The sequence below is a fragment of the Gorilla gorilla genome, chromosome 1 (assembly GCF_029281585.2).
Source record: "Gorilla gorilla gorilla isolate KB3781 chromosome 1, NHGRI_mGorGor1-v2.1_pri, whole genome shotgun sequence".
Lineage (NCBI taxonomy): Eukaryota > Metazoa > Chordata > Mammalia > Primates > Hominidae > Gorilla > Gorilla gorilla.
The window spans coordinates 88,767,940-88,781,700 of NC_073224.2; the positions used below are offsets into that span (position 1 = coordinate 88,767,940).

A 13,761-nucleotide genomic window follows, 5' to 3' on the forward strand; every position below is an offset into this window, starting at 1 on the left:
GGAGTGCAATGGCGTGATCTCGGCTCATGTAACCTCCTTCTCTTGGGTTCAAGCAATTCTCCTGCCTCAACCTCCCAAGTAGCTGGGATTACAGGCGCCCGCCACCAAGCCCAGCTAATTTTTGTATTTTTAGTAGAGAAAGGGTTTCACCATGTTGGCCAGGTTGGTCTCGAACTCCTGACCTCAGGTGATCCACTCGCCTCGGCCTCCCAAAGTGCTGGGATTACAGGCGTAAGCCACTACGCCCGGCCAGTAAGCATAATTTAAATCCACTTTCAGCATTATTTTTCTTAATTTAGTTAATGCAACAAACAAGACCAAGGAAAAGTCTCCCAGAAAAAAAAATGTTCATGACTCAGCCTCATTCACTCTGATTATATAAATATCTTTTGGCTAAGTATTCCATGGTATCAAAACTAGTTGGCCCACTTAAAATGTCTATGGACTTCCAACTCTTTCATTATGTAACAATCACAGTTTGACTATAACTTTACTTACCCATGTATTTCAAGGGGAAATTTGCATAGCAGTAACAAAATGACAGAGCAGATTTCATGTTTTTAACCAGAATAAACTCAAAAATCATTTTATTAGCCATCATACCCTTCTTCATCATTTCCTAATTCAAATAAATACACTGCAAAGATAAAAATCCCAAAGTATATTTATAAAGTAATCCTGATTTCTTTTCTAATTTTACAGCCCTCTACACCTGAAATTATGAGGAATGAATATAGTTTTGTATCTCGTAGGAATTCCAAAATCACTGTTATTAGTAACCTTTAAAATGTATTAATAGGCATTGAGCCAATACCAAAAGGTCACTGAAAATAAAAATCAATGGTTAATTTCAAAAGACTTTTACAAGCCAAGGTTCAGAGTGAATAACACATGACATCATAAAATAAAAAAGCCAAAGTGAAAAACATGTTGAGGAAAGAAGCTTAAACAGGTTAAAGCAAACATTTTTCTACAGCTGTGTACTGTCAAAGATACCTTATTTCTACTTTTCCCCTTTTATAAATAATAAATTCATTATCTTCTAGTAGTCTTGTGAAAGTAATTCATTCACCTACTTTTCAATATATACAAGTACTTTAACTTATCTTTTTCCCACTTATATTTATTTTGTAAAATATACCTAAGGTTAATGTTATAAATCACTAGTATGTAACTGTGAAAGAGGCACAATTGGGACAGAAAGGGATTGCTGTCCATATATGAAGAGTAAATGGTAATAGGTAAAACTTCTATTGATCCATGGACATACATATTTAGTCTCTTGGAAATTTATCATCATATTTTCTATTATTTTAATCGCCTTTTCTGCAAGTGTTAGCACTGTTGATCTTTCTTGCTGCTGCTGTACATCTACAAAGTTAAGATAAACATTTTGCTATCAAGTATATTCTCCTTAAAAATGATTTAAAATATTTTTTTCTAAAGCCTTATCCCTAATAATTCACTGTTAGGGATAAGGCTTTAGAAATAGTATTTAGAATACCAATAATAAATTAGTGATTTATTATTACTAATACATTATTAAGAATAGACGCTAGTAATTATTTGTTACTATTAATTATAACACAAATTACAAAAATACTATTTTTGTCATTACTAATTATAATTAGAAATTATTAGTAACTAATTACTAACTATAATTAGTAATTAGTAACTATTAGTAATTAGTAACTAATTGCTAATTATAATTAGTAATAACTGATAGTAATTTATTAGCTTCTATTCTTTCAAGTATGTCTCATGTTTTTTGTTTTCTGAACTGTAAGTGCCTTGGAAATTAATATTTTTTTTGGCCTTTAGGCCCCAAGAGTCACTGAATTGTTTTCTGAATTGAATAAAGGACATGGGGTTTTTTGTTGTTGTTGTTTTTTCTGAGACGGAGTTTCGCTTTTGTTGCCCAGGCTGGAGTGCGATGGCATGATCTCGGCTCACCACAACCTCCGCCTCCAGGGTTCAAGCGATTCTGCTGCCTCAGTCTCCTGAGTAGCTGGGATTACAGGCATGTGCCACCACGCTCAGCTAATTTTGTGTTTTTAGTAAAGACGGGGTTTCTCCATGTTGGTCAGGCTGGTTGCAAACTCCCAACCGCAGGTGATCCACCCATCTCGGCCTCCCAAAGCACTGGGATTACAGGCGTGAGCCACCGCGCCCGGCCAAAGGACATGGTTTTGAGTAAACCTACCTCTTCTCTTCTCTCTTCCGCAGAAGGAGTTTTAAGTTCTCGTGCTGTATCATCTTTCGGGTCAAAAAGATATATGTAATCTGAAGAGTAACTAACGAGAATCTCTTGACCATCTTCACTGTAACACAGAGATGTCACTCTGCAGGACTTATTATTAAGATGGGAAGGAATAAAACGGGCAACCATTCCAGTAGTCCCTCGACCTGCATAATTCCCTAAAAAAGAAACAAGAAGTTATTTAAAATTAATAATGTTTTAAAGAAAAACATTTTTTAAAACTCTTAATCTGAATTTTTACATATGTGACTTAATGTAGCAATAGAAATAAAAGCCATCACGTTTATTTCCAGCAGAGGTTCTTCCTCTGCAGTCAGATTTTGTAACAAAACAAAAAAGAATATGGTATAAAGGTAACACCTCTACCAAAAAAATTCATGATTGTCTAGAATTCCAGATTACGTATGCTTTGTTGAAATGAGTTAATCGAGGAAAATGATTTATAAATACAATCACACGAAGTCATCTTCCAAAAGTTCCCCCCAAATTAAGATAACAAATTTTTACAAAAAGCTAGTACTTATTAGCATACTACATACATTAGTATGCAATGTATGCAATATCCTTAAGATGATACAACTTTTACTTTTTAAAAAAATTTCTGATTGCCATGAAATTTGCCTGTTATATAGTACAGAGTTAAGAATACTATTCCAATTTTAATTAACTCTGGTAGTCTTCAATGCAATATGACAGATAGGTGTACAACTGGCACTTTGAGCCCTGGGGGCCAAGGAATGCTAAATTCTAAGAATCCCACAAAGCTGTATAACCTTGCACAATGAAGTCTTATCATGCTCAAAATGTCAATTGTGTCCACCTGTTGAGAAACAATAATTAAGCCTATTATTTCATATTATATTACTGTTTCCCCTAAATGTACATATCCAAATAGACTGGACTCCTCAATTATTATTAGATATGTGACTTAATGTAGCAATATAAATAAAAGCTATCAGAGTTCCGAAAAGAAAGATCTCATCTGGTATTCCCATCTCAATAATCTATGTCCATCTTTACTGACATTGTTGGTTTCTGCCCAAGTCCACCTTTATTTTTAACAATATAAAATATGTGAATATATGAAGGTGCATTCGGTGTTTGTGTGTGTGTGTGTGTGTGTGTGTGTGTAATCCTGGCCTTCCTTTACTGAAAAAATGTGAATGGAAGTTGACTTCTAATTGTTTATTTTGGAAGTATTTTGATCCTATAGTGAGTGAAGGGAAAGAGCATTAGTTTATATTAGATTCAAATTCAGTATTCAGCATTATTAACAGCACTCAGCATTATTAACAGCACTTTAAGGTAAGCAGGAATAAATATATGCTACACATTAATACATACCCAAGTCACTGTTTTAAATTTTCTTACTACCACACTTACCATTGTTTTCTTGATTGAAAAATAGCAGAGTCTCCCCAAAATTCATGTCTATACAGAACCTCAGAATGTGACCTTTACAGATGTAGTTAGTTACAGTGAGGTCATACTGGATTAGGGCCCACCTAATCCAGGGCCCACCTCATCCTAACTGGATTAGGGGTGGGCCCAAATCCAGTATGACTAGTGCCCTAAGAGGAAAATGTAAACGCAGACACACACGGGGAAAATTGCACGTAAAGAGAGTGGCAGAGATTAAGAGTGATTCATCTATACCAAGGGGATGCCAAGGATTGGCAGCAACCACCACAAGCTAGGGGAGAAGGCATCGAACAGAGATTCCAGTAGAAACCAATCATAAGACATCCTGATTTCAGACACTGAGCCTCCAGAAATTTAAGAGAATAAATTTCTGTTGCTTTAAGATACCCAGTTTGTGGTCATTTGTTATGGCAGTCCTGCCAAACTAATACATCAAATGTTACAACTTTTTAAACTGCAAAAGTATCATCCCAAAGGGTCATAAACACTTGGTGAAATGTTATTTTTTATAATAATCCATATTAAACAAATACTATTTTCTGAAATTTTATAACAAACAAGAAATTTTAAAACTGAAAATGTCATAGAGATTTACTCTTTGAACTGACAGTCCTATATTTTCTCTAATATTATCTTCTTACCTGTAGCTCTTGTGCCCAGCATTCGCCGATCATATATTCGTACTGAGCTGTCAGAACAACCAACAGCAAGGTAATATGGTATTGGTGGGCAAATAGCAACAGATGTGGCAGCACGTCGACAGTTAATTAAAATATCCTGCAAAACATAACATAATACCAATTACATATAGTTATACAGCAGAGGTGAAATTATATTTAAAATATTTTCTCATTAGTTAGAATAACCATTCTCAGAACTCCTAATTCAGTCAAGAATGACAATGAGCGGAAAAACAATACGGCTTTCTTTTAACTTTTTTTTCAGATTTCTACTAGAAATATTTCTAATACATTCAGCCTATGTGAAATCAAAATAAATATACTCAATCAATATTTCTAAGGAAGATACTCTTTTCTTTATAGTTGGCCATACAACTCCAAAATTGATTGATTTCTACCACAATATTGTAGACTTTCCTTATAAACCAATTAAAGTAAGAAAAAATATGAAAATACTAAACTTAATTAAAATACGGATTTTTAAAATGATCAGTATTTGAGCAATTAAATACATTCTAAAAAGGAAAAAAATAAAAATTACTTTCAAATATAAGACTGAAAATACTGAGTAATTATACTAGAACAGCGCCAGCTACAAAAAGATGGTAATAATCCAAGAAACTCATATTTATGTGACAATTAAAACTCTTTCTAAACTAGCTACATTTCATACAATGTTATAATACAATTTGAATTATTTCTCAAAAATGCCTGTTAAATATTCCCATACTCATGAATAATGAACATCTTTAGAAATGTAAAAAATTCAAAATTACCTATATAATGTATCACTAAGTCATTAGTATCATTAGAAATGCCTGCTATTATTGGTCCACTTGACAGCAAAGATGGAGTTATAATCTACCTATGACAAATCTCTCATACTGTCTATAACTATTGATTATTTATATAGTATTCATATTTTTTTTTCTTTTTGAGACATGTCTTGCTCTGTTGCCCAGGCTTACAGTGGTGTGATCATAGCTCATTGTAACCTCAAACTCTTGAGGTCAAGTGATCCTCCTGTCTCAGCCTCTCAAGTGGCTAGGACTACACGTGCACACCACCATACCAGGCTAATTTTTAAAAAAAAATTTTGTACAAATAGGGTCTCACTATGTTGCCTAGGCTTATTCATAATATTTTAATTGTAATCATTGCTATTAAAATATAACAAAAAATTAACTGACTTCTATATTTTATACTTCTTTTTACTTATAAAACCTTTCTCCTTAACCAGCTCAAAAATAAAGTACACATATAAATACAAACCCTGCAAAAGACAGGTCTTACTATAATGTTATTACTTATCTCTGTAGAAGAATTAGAAAATGTAAGAGCTAGTACCCCAAACATATCCTGAAGGTACTCTGTTGATTCCATACTGCTTTGTCTAATGACTCTCACTCCTCATTCTTCTCAGTAATTTTTTTTCTTTTTTGAGATGGAGTTTTGCTCTGTCACCAGGTTGGAGTGCAGTGCAACCTCCGCCTCCTGGGTTCAAGAGATTGTCCAGCCTCAGCCTCCAGAGTAGCTGGGATTACAGGCATGTGCCACCACGCCTGGCTATTTTGTATTTTTAGCAGAGATGGGGTTTCTCCACATTGGTCAGGCTGGTCTCGAACTCCTGACCTCAGGTGATCTGCCCGCCTCAGCCTCCCAAAGTGCTGGGATTACAGGCGTGAGCCACCGCGCCCAGCCCCTCAGTAATGTTTTTAAGTCAATTTAACCTTATACTTTGTTCAATTACTAATCTCAGAACATTACTCTCATTACATAGAATTCATTAACCAAATGCCTTTCATAATTCTAAGTTTTTAGTAGTTAAGGATTACTCTAGTTACCAGTTTTTCTTTATACTCTCTGCTTCATTTCACTTTTATACATAAAGGAAAAGTTTTACTAAGGAAAGACTACTTTCACATCTTATCAGATTTGTTTTCTTATTTTCCTGGGGGTTTTGTTTAGAAAAACACAACTAAATCTTAATACACTGAAACATTAAAATAGTTTAAGAGAGTTTGCAATAACAAAATTTAGTACCCACCACTTACTCTAAGGAACAGGTACATCAAACACCCCTAATAACATGATATTTAAGCTTATTTCTGAGTTTAGTTCAATGCTTCCCTATTTGCATATCTGTGTATATACAAATATGTAACAAAAAAACTGATTAAACTGTATGTTTAAAGGTTTTTTTGTTTTGTTTTGTTTTGTTTGAGATGGAGTCTCGCACTGTCACCCGAGCTGGAGTGCAGTGGTGTGATCTCGGCTCACTGCAACCTCCGCCTCCCAGGATCAAGCAATTCTCCTTCCTCAGCCTCCCAAGTAGCTGGGATTACAGGCACCTGCCACCACGCCCGGCTAATTTTTTATATTTTTAGTAGAGACAGGGTTTCACTATGTTGACCAGGCTGGTCTCGAACTCCTGACCTTGTGATCCACCTGCCTCGGCCTCCCAAAGTGCTGGGATTAGAGGCATGAGCCACCGCACCCAGCCTAAAGGTTTTTCAATTTCTACTTTTTGTTTTATTTCTGTTTCAAATATATAAAATAATCTTTTTCCCCTAAAGCATGTTAACCAGTTGGTAACTGGTTTAGTTAGCAAGCACTTAACCTGATTAACAGTAGTACCTTTTTTTTTTTTGTAACTTTCAGTAAAAACATATTTTGAATAGTACTTTCTTATTTCATTTACTATTTCAAAATGATCCAAGGAAAAACTACTGTGCTCTAAATAATATATGTCAGGAAAAATCACTTGGAATTACTTGTCTGGGGTCAAAAGACTGAATGATTTCTCAGGCCTTTTGTAAGTTTAAAATAGTATTAAAAGTCAAACACAGTGGCTCATCCCTGTAATCTCAGCACTTTGGGACGCCAAGTCGGGAGGATCACTTGAGCCTAGGAGTTTCATACCACCAGCCTGGGCAATATGGCAAGACCTCCTATCTACTACAAATAAAAAAAAAATTATTTGAGCATAGTGGCACACACCCGTAGTCCCAGCTACTCGGGAGGCTAAGGCAGGAAGATTACTTGAGCCCAGAAGATTGAGGCTGTAGTGAGCTAGGATTGCACCACTGCACTCCGGCCTGAGATGACACAGTGAGACCTTGTCTCAAAAAAAATTAATTAATTCAATTTAATTATATTAAAGCATAAAAAACTGATAGTAGAGATATTATCTTTAGGAAAGTGGGCTAAATTTGAACAAACATGTTGATAGCATGCTATCTTATTATTTCTTTTTAAAAAAGATAACATGTAATTATTGGTTTAAAAGACAGGAGAAAAAAAGACAATAAACTACCACAAGCTTTTATAACTGCTATTTGATAAGTCGACGTTGTTTCCATGAGTAAATGAGATACATTGATATAAATTCTTCAGGTTTTTATAATATTAGACAGTATATACTGAACAAATTATTTGAATTTTCATAAATATATTTTAAATGTACAATTAAAATATAAGTTCTCCAAGTTCAATATTAACATTTTACATTTTTCAATTTCTGATTATAAACTATATGCTAATTAAATATTTTAGCAAAACAAAAATTTAAAAATTCACCCATAATCTTACCATCCACATAACTTACTTTTAATTATAACCTTAATTATAACTTTAATTATAACCAATTTTAATTATAACCTTAATTTTTTCTGCATCATTTGTATGAAAATTTAATTCTTACATCTTTACAATCTTCTTTTGTGCAGCTAGTTTTGATGCGTGTATCAAACCACCTAACAGTTCCATCTTCACCACAAGAGAGAAAAGTGTAAGGGTCATTGGGTACAGTCATAATCTGAAGATGGAAAGAAAAGTGCAGATAATCATACTGAACATTTAAACAGATGGCTCTGAAAAACATTCCTACTATTTCATAAAATGATTAAGGTAAAGGTTACAAAAACCATGCATTTTAGTTACTCACGGCTTACCCATACTATGATTCAGAATGGTACAATACAGATAGAAATAGATAAGAAGTAATTGTTGAATTAATATGATTCAGTACTTTGAAGATTAGCATTAACTTAACTTCAGATAAAAAGTTATCTGAAGTTATAAACTTCTAACAACTAGGGAAGAATGATTCTCCCCTAGGTAGCTTGTTCAAACTATTCAAAGCTTAATTTTTATGTTTTATCTATGTGAGTTTATAATTGTACAATAAATACGTAAGCAAATTTTCTTCTCTGGTAACGTTTAAGAAAACTGTGGGATGCTGAAATGATTTAAGTGCATAACTCACCTCTCAGAAAAATTTTAATTGTGGTAATGGTTATACAACATGAATATACTTAATGTCAACGAAATGTACTCTCAAAACAATAGTTTAAATGTCAAACTTTATATGTATTTTACTACAATAAAAACCTTTTTTAAAGAAGTACAATATTTTAGATATGCCTGTATCCACTTCTAATTTAGCAATGACAATATTGTAAGTTGAGGCTCTCTATAAACCCTGCCTCAATAAGTTCTTCTCTCCCTATGTCCCAAAGACCCAGTACTGGTCCATAGCCTGTTAGGAAGTGAGCAGCAATGCAGGTAGTGAGCAGCAGGTGAGCGAGCATTACCACCTGAGCTCCACCTCCTGTAGGATCAGTGATGGCATTAGATTCTCACAGCCCTATGGTGAACTGTTTCTCATAGGTTGTGCACTCCTTATGAGAAGCTAATGCCTGGTGATCTGAGGTATAACAGTTTTAAACCCAAAACCATCCCCACTCCATGGAAAAATTGTCTCCTGTGAAACCAGTTCCTGGTGCCTCTGCTATACATGGTTTTCTGTATACAATATTCCTATGTTTGAAACACTGTATATATGAAAGGTGTTCAAACTCAGCCATCGAGGAAATATAAATTACCACCACAAAGATATACAGCTATACCATACCAGAATGACCAAAATGAAAGGACTTAAAATATCAAGTGTTGATGAGGATGTGGAGTTATGGAACACATTGCTGATGGGAGTATAAAATGGTACAATTGCAATGTAAAACTATGTATCAATATCTATTAAAGCTGATCATATGCTTCTCCTATAACCCAGCAATTCCACTAAAAATAAACGCCTGCATGGGGCATGTAAAAACACGCACTAGAATCTTCATAGCAGCACTATTTATATTAGCCAAATACTTGAAACAACCCAAATATCCAACAATAAACTGGGATTAAATTATCTATTCCTAAAATAAAGTACTAAATCATCAGTAATAATGAACAAATCATTACTATTCCCAGCAACATAAATGAATCTCACAAACCTTTTGTGTGAAAAAAGCCAGACACAAAAGAGAAGGCACAGTATGATTCCCATTTTTAAAAAATCGTAAAAAGACCCAAACTAACCTGTACTTTTAATAGCCTAGAAAGCAGTAAACCCTTTGAGAGGGCACAAAGGACTTATGGGGGGCTGTTTCTTGTTCTAGATGCTGAGTACATATATATTTTACTTTGTGAAAATTAACCAAGTTGCACAAATACACGATGCCAGCACTTTTCAGTAGGTGTTTTATACTTTTTAAAAATTTACTTGGAAAACTTTTGTCTTAAAAGGTTTACTATTATTGTGGTAAGCAGAATAATAGTAGCCCAAAGATATCTACATCTTATTTGTTAGAACCTATGAATACTTTACCTTATACTGCAAAAGGGATTTTGTAGATGTGATTAATTAAGGATTGTGACCATAAGGAGATTATCCTAAATTATCCACAGAGGCCCAATATAATTACAAGGGTCTTACTGAGCAAAACAAGGCAGGAGAGTCAGAGTCACAGAAGGAGACAAGATGATGGAAAAACAGAGAAAAAGAAAGAGATCTGAAGATGCTATGTTGCTGGGTTTGAAGATAGAGGAAGGGGACTTGCTCCAAGGAATGCAAGTAGTCTCTAGAAGCTGGAAAAGGCAAGACCAGAAGGAATACACACTTGCCAACACTTCGATTTTAGCCCAGTACACCTTATTTCAGACTTCTGACTTCCAGAACAGTAAGATAATAAATTTGTTACTTTAAGCCACGCGCGCGCGCACACACACACACACACTACACACACACACACACACACACACACACATACACATGATGTGGTTTGGCTGTGATCTCACCTAAATCTTATCTTGAATTGCCACGTGTTGTGGGAGGGACCCGGTGGGAGGTAACTGAATCATGTGGGCAGGTCTTTCCCATGCTGTTCTTGTGATGGTGCATAAGTCTCATGAGATATGATGGTTTTTAAAATGGGAGTTTTCCCACACAAGCTCTCTTCTCTTGTCTGCTGTCATGTGAGACATGCCTTTCACCTTTCACCTTCCACCATGATTGTGAGGCCTCCCAGGTACACAGAACTGTTAAGTCCAATAAACCTCTTTCTTTTGTAAACTGCCCAGTCTCGGGTATACCTTTATTAGCAGCATGAAAATGAACTATACATAATTTTTAATTTACCAAACTTCAATATATTAATGTCCTTTGCTTCAATTGAACCAATTTTGCAATGAACACAGAATAATAAGATTTATACCCTGCAAAAAATATATAAAAAGTATATTCAACCTAAATAAGTATACATTTCAAGGAAAATGAGAATTTTTACTCATTTCCTATTTGTGAAAATGTAATTAGTATTCCATCTAATCAAGTCAGCAGTTTACTTATGAAACTATTTTATCAGTAAGAAATATTTATGTAATTTATTGACTTAGCTTTGATGACTTTATTAAGTAAAATGATCACTTCTGCTTTGTATACTACTGTCTGTAAATGAAATTATTGGAAGCATATATTTCCAAGGATATTTATTTTTAAAAACTAGAATACTGAATTTGATAATCAAATTAATGAACTATGAGCTGTACTCACACTGCTATTATAAAATTAAATTATTAAAACATGTATCTATTTCTTATAATTAATGCCTTTATAAGATATGTTCAGAAATCTGCATCATTTAGGAACCTTTCCTCACAATTTAACCTTCCTCAAGAAGGAGGGGAAAAGTGTAAGAATGTTACAGAAGAAGCACTTCTGCAATGGCTGAATAAGACCTCTGAAAATATACTTCTTCATAAAAGCACTGACAACACTACAAAATTTCAAAATCAACTTTTTTAGAACTGTGAAATTTAACCAAGGGATTAGAACAATCCAAGAAACATTTATTCAAGACAAATAACTGGATCTCAGAAAGAATAGTGAGCTTTGAGCCACTTTAACTTGTGGTATTTTCCCTAAGTCAACAGCAGCCTTGCGACTATGGTAGTTGTAAAAACCGGTAACTTCGCAGCCACTGTAAGTCACAAAACAAGTTTGAGACTCCCCCAAATGCCCTATCCTCAAAGACTTATCACAATTTAATCTGTCCTTAAGTTCCCTGGAAAAGCTGCCTTTTAAGGACTTACATGAATCTGACCATATTCAACCCCATCCTAAGGGTGTTGTCAAAAATAATCAACAGCAATGATTTAACATCACAATTGCTTGAGGCAGTAATACTAGGTGAGGCAAACAAGAAGCTGACCAGAAAAAGTTAAAAGTAAAAGTAAGAATTAGACATTAATAGTAGAATTTGAAAAGCAACAAAACATTTCTGGGAATTTAGAAATTATGTACATATATAAGAATGTGCACATGCCAAAGAAGGACCCAAAAAGGCCCTACTCTAACATCTCTGGCTGACCTTGAGGCTCTGAACAAGCAAGAAGTGAAAGCTAAGGCAGAGTTGTAAATTTCCAAGGCACTTGAAGGCAACCCAAACACACAGACCCCTTTGACAAAGACTGGAAGGCTTATTGGTTCAAGGCATTTAAAGAAATCTCCATCTAACCCTTAGCTGACAACTAAGCTAACCAAGCACAGACTCCAGTGCCTACACCTGAAAAGGAATGCAGATTTAACAGAATTAGTCTAGGAAAATCACTAAACAAACAGCAACGACAACAACAAACAGCAACAATGTTTTTCCATTTATTTCATGCTCACGGATTGGAAGAATCAATATCGTTAAAATGACCATTCAGCCCAACACAACCTACAGATTCAATGCTATTCCTATCAAACTACCAACATTATTTTTCACAGAATTAGAAAAAACTATTCTAAAATTCACATGGAACCAAAAAAGAGCCTGAACAGCCAAAGCAATCTTAAGCAAAAAGAACAAAGCCAGAGGTATCACATTACTTGACTGCAAACCATACTTTAAGGCTACAGTAACCAAAACAGCATAGTACTGGTACGAAAACAGACACACAGGCCAATGAAACAGAATAGAGAACCCAGAAATAAAGCCACACACCTACAGTCATCTGATCTTCGACAAAGTTGACAAAAATAAGCAATGGGGAAAGGACTCCCTATTAAATAAATGATGCTGGGATCACTGGCCAACCATATGTAGAAGAACGAAACTGGACCCCCCTACGTTTCACCATATATAAAAATTAACTCAAGATGGATTCCAGATTTAAATGTAAGACCTCGAACTATAAGAATCCTAAAAGAAAATATAGGAAACGCCATTCTAGACATTGGACTTGAGAAAGAAATTATGACTAAGTCCTCAATAGCCACTGCAACAAAAACAAAAATTGACAAGTGGGACCTAATTAAACTAAAAAGCTCTGCACAGCAAAAGAAACTATCAACAAAGTAAACAGACAACCTAAAGAATGAAAGAAAATATTTGCAAACTATGCACCTGACGAAGGTTTAATATCCAGAATCTACAAAGAACTTAAAAAAATGTCATGCCTGTAATCCCAGCACTTTGGGAGGCTGAGGCAGGCAGATCATGAGGTCAGGAGATCAAAACCATCCTGGTTGACGTGGTGAAACCCCATCTCTACTAGAAATACAAAATATTAGCTGGGCGTGGTTGCATGCGCCTATAGTCCCAGCTACTCAGGAGGCTGAGGCAGGAGAATCGCTTGAAAGCAGGAAGAGGAGGTTGCAGTGAGCCGAGATCGCACCACTGCACTCCAGCCTGGCGATGAAGCGAGACTCCGTCTCAAAAAAAAAAAGAACTTAAAAAATTAAACAAGCAAAAACCAAATAACCCCCTTAAAAAATGAGCAAAGGACATGAACAGACACTTCGCCAAAGGCATACAAGGAGCCAACGAACACTAAATAAAATGCTCCACATCCACTAATCTCAGAGAAATGCAAATCAAAACCACAATGAGATACCATCTCATATGAGTGAGAATGGCTATTATTAAAAAGTCAAGAAACAAAAGTTGCTGGTGAGGCCGCAGAGAAAAAGGAATACTTATATACACTTGGTGGGAATGTAAATTCGTTCAGCCACTATGGAAAACAATTTGGAGATTTCTCAAAGAACTTAGAATGACCATTCAACCCAGCAATCCC

General features: G+C 35.0%; 1 protein-coding gene across 31 annotated transcripts in view; it reads right to left on the minus strand.

Annotated features, from left to right (window-relative positions):
- DCAF6 (DDB1 and CUL4 associated factor 6) overlaps window positions 1-13,761 on the minus strand; it is a 135,000-nt gene that overhangs the window by 78,068 nt on the left and 43,171 nt on the right. For 25 of the 31 annotated variants that reach the window (XM_019026242.3, XM_055365308.2, XM_019026237.3 and 22 more), the window contains 3 exons: window positions 8,066-8,179; window positions 4,324-4,459; window positions 2,204-2,418 (listed from right to left, as the gene is read on the minus strand). In XM_019026242.3, the coding sequence (XP_018881787.3) occupies window positions 2,204-2,418; window positions 4,324-4,459; window positions 8,066-8,179 (465 nt within the window). The remainder of the gene's footprint in view (window positions 1-2,203; window positions 2,419-4,323; window positions 4,460-8,065; window positions 8,180-13,761) is intronic. The other 6 variants (XM_063711113.1, XM_055365350.2, XM_055365338.2 and 3 more) reach the window with 1 other exon arrangement.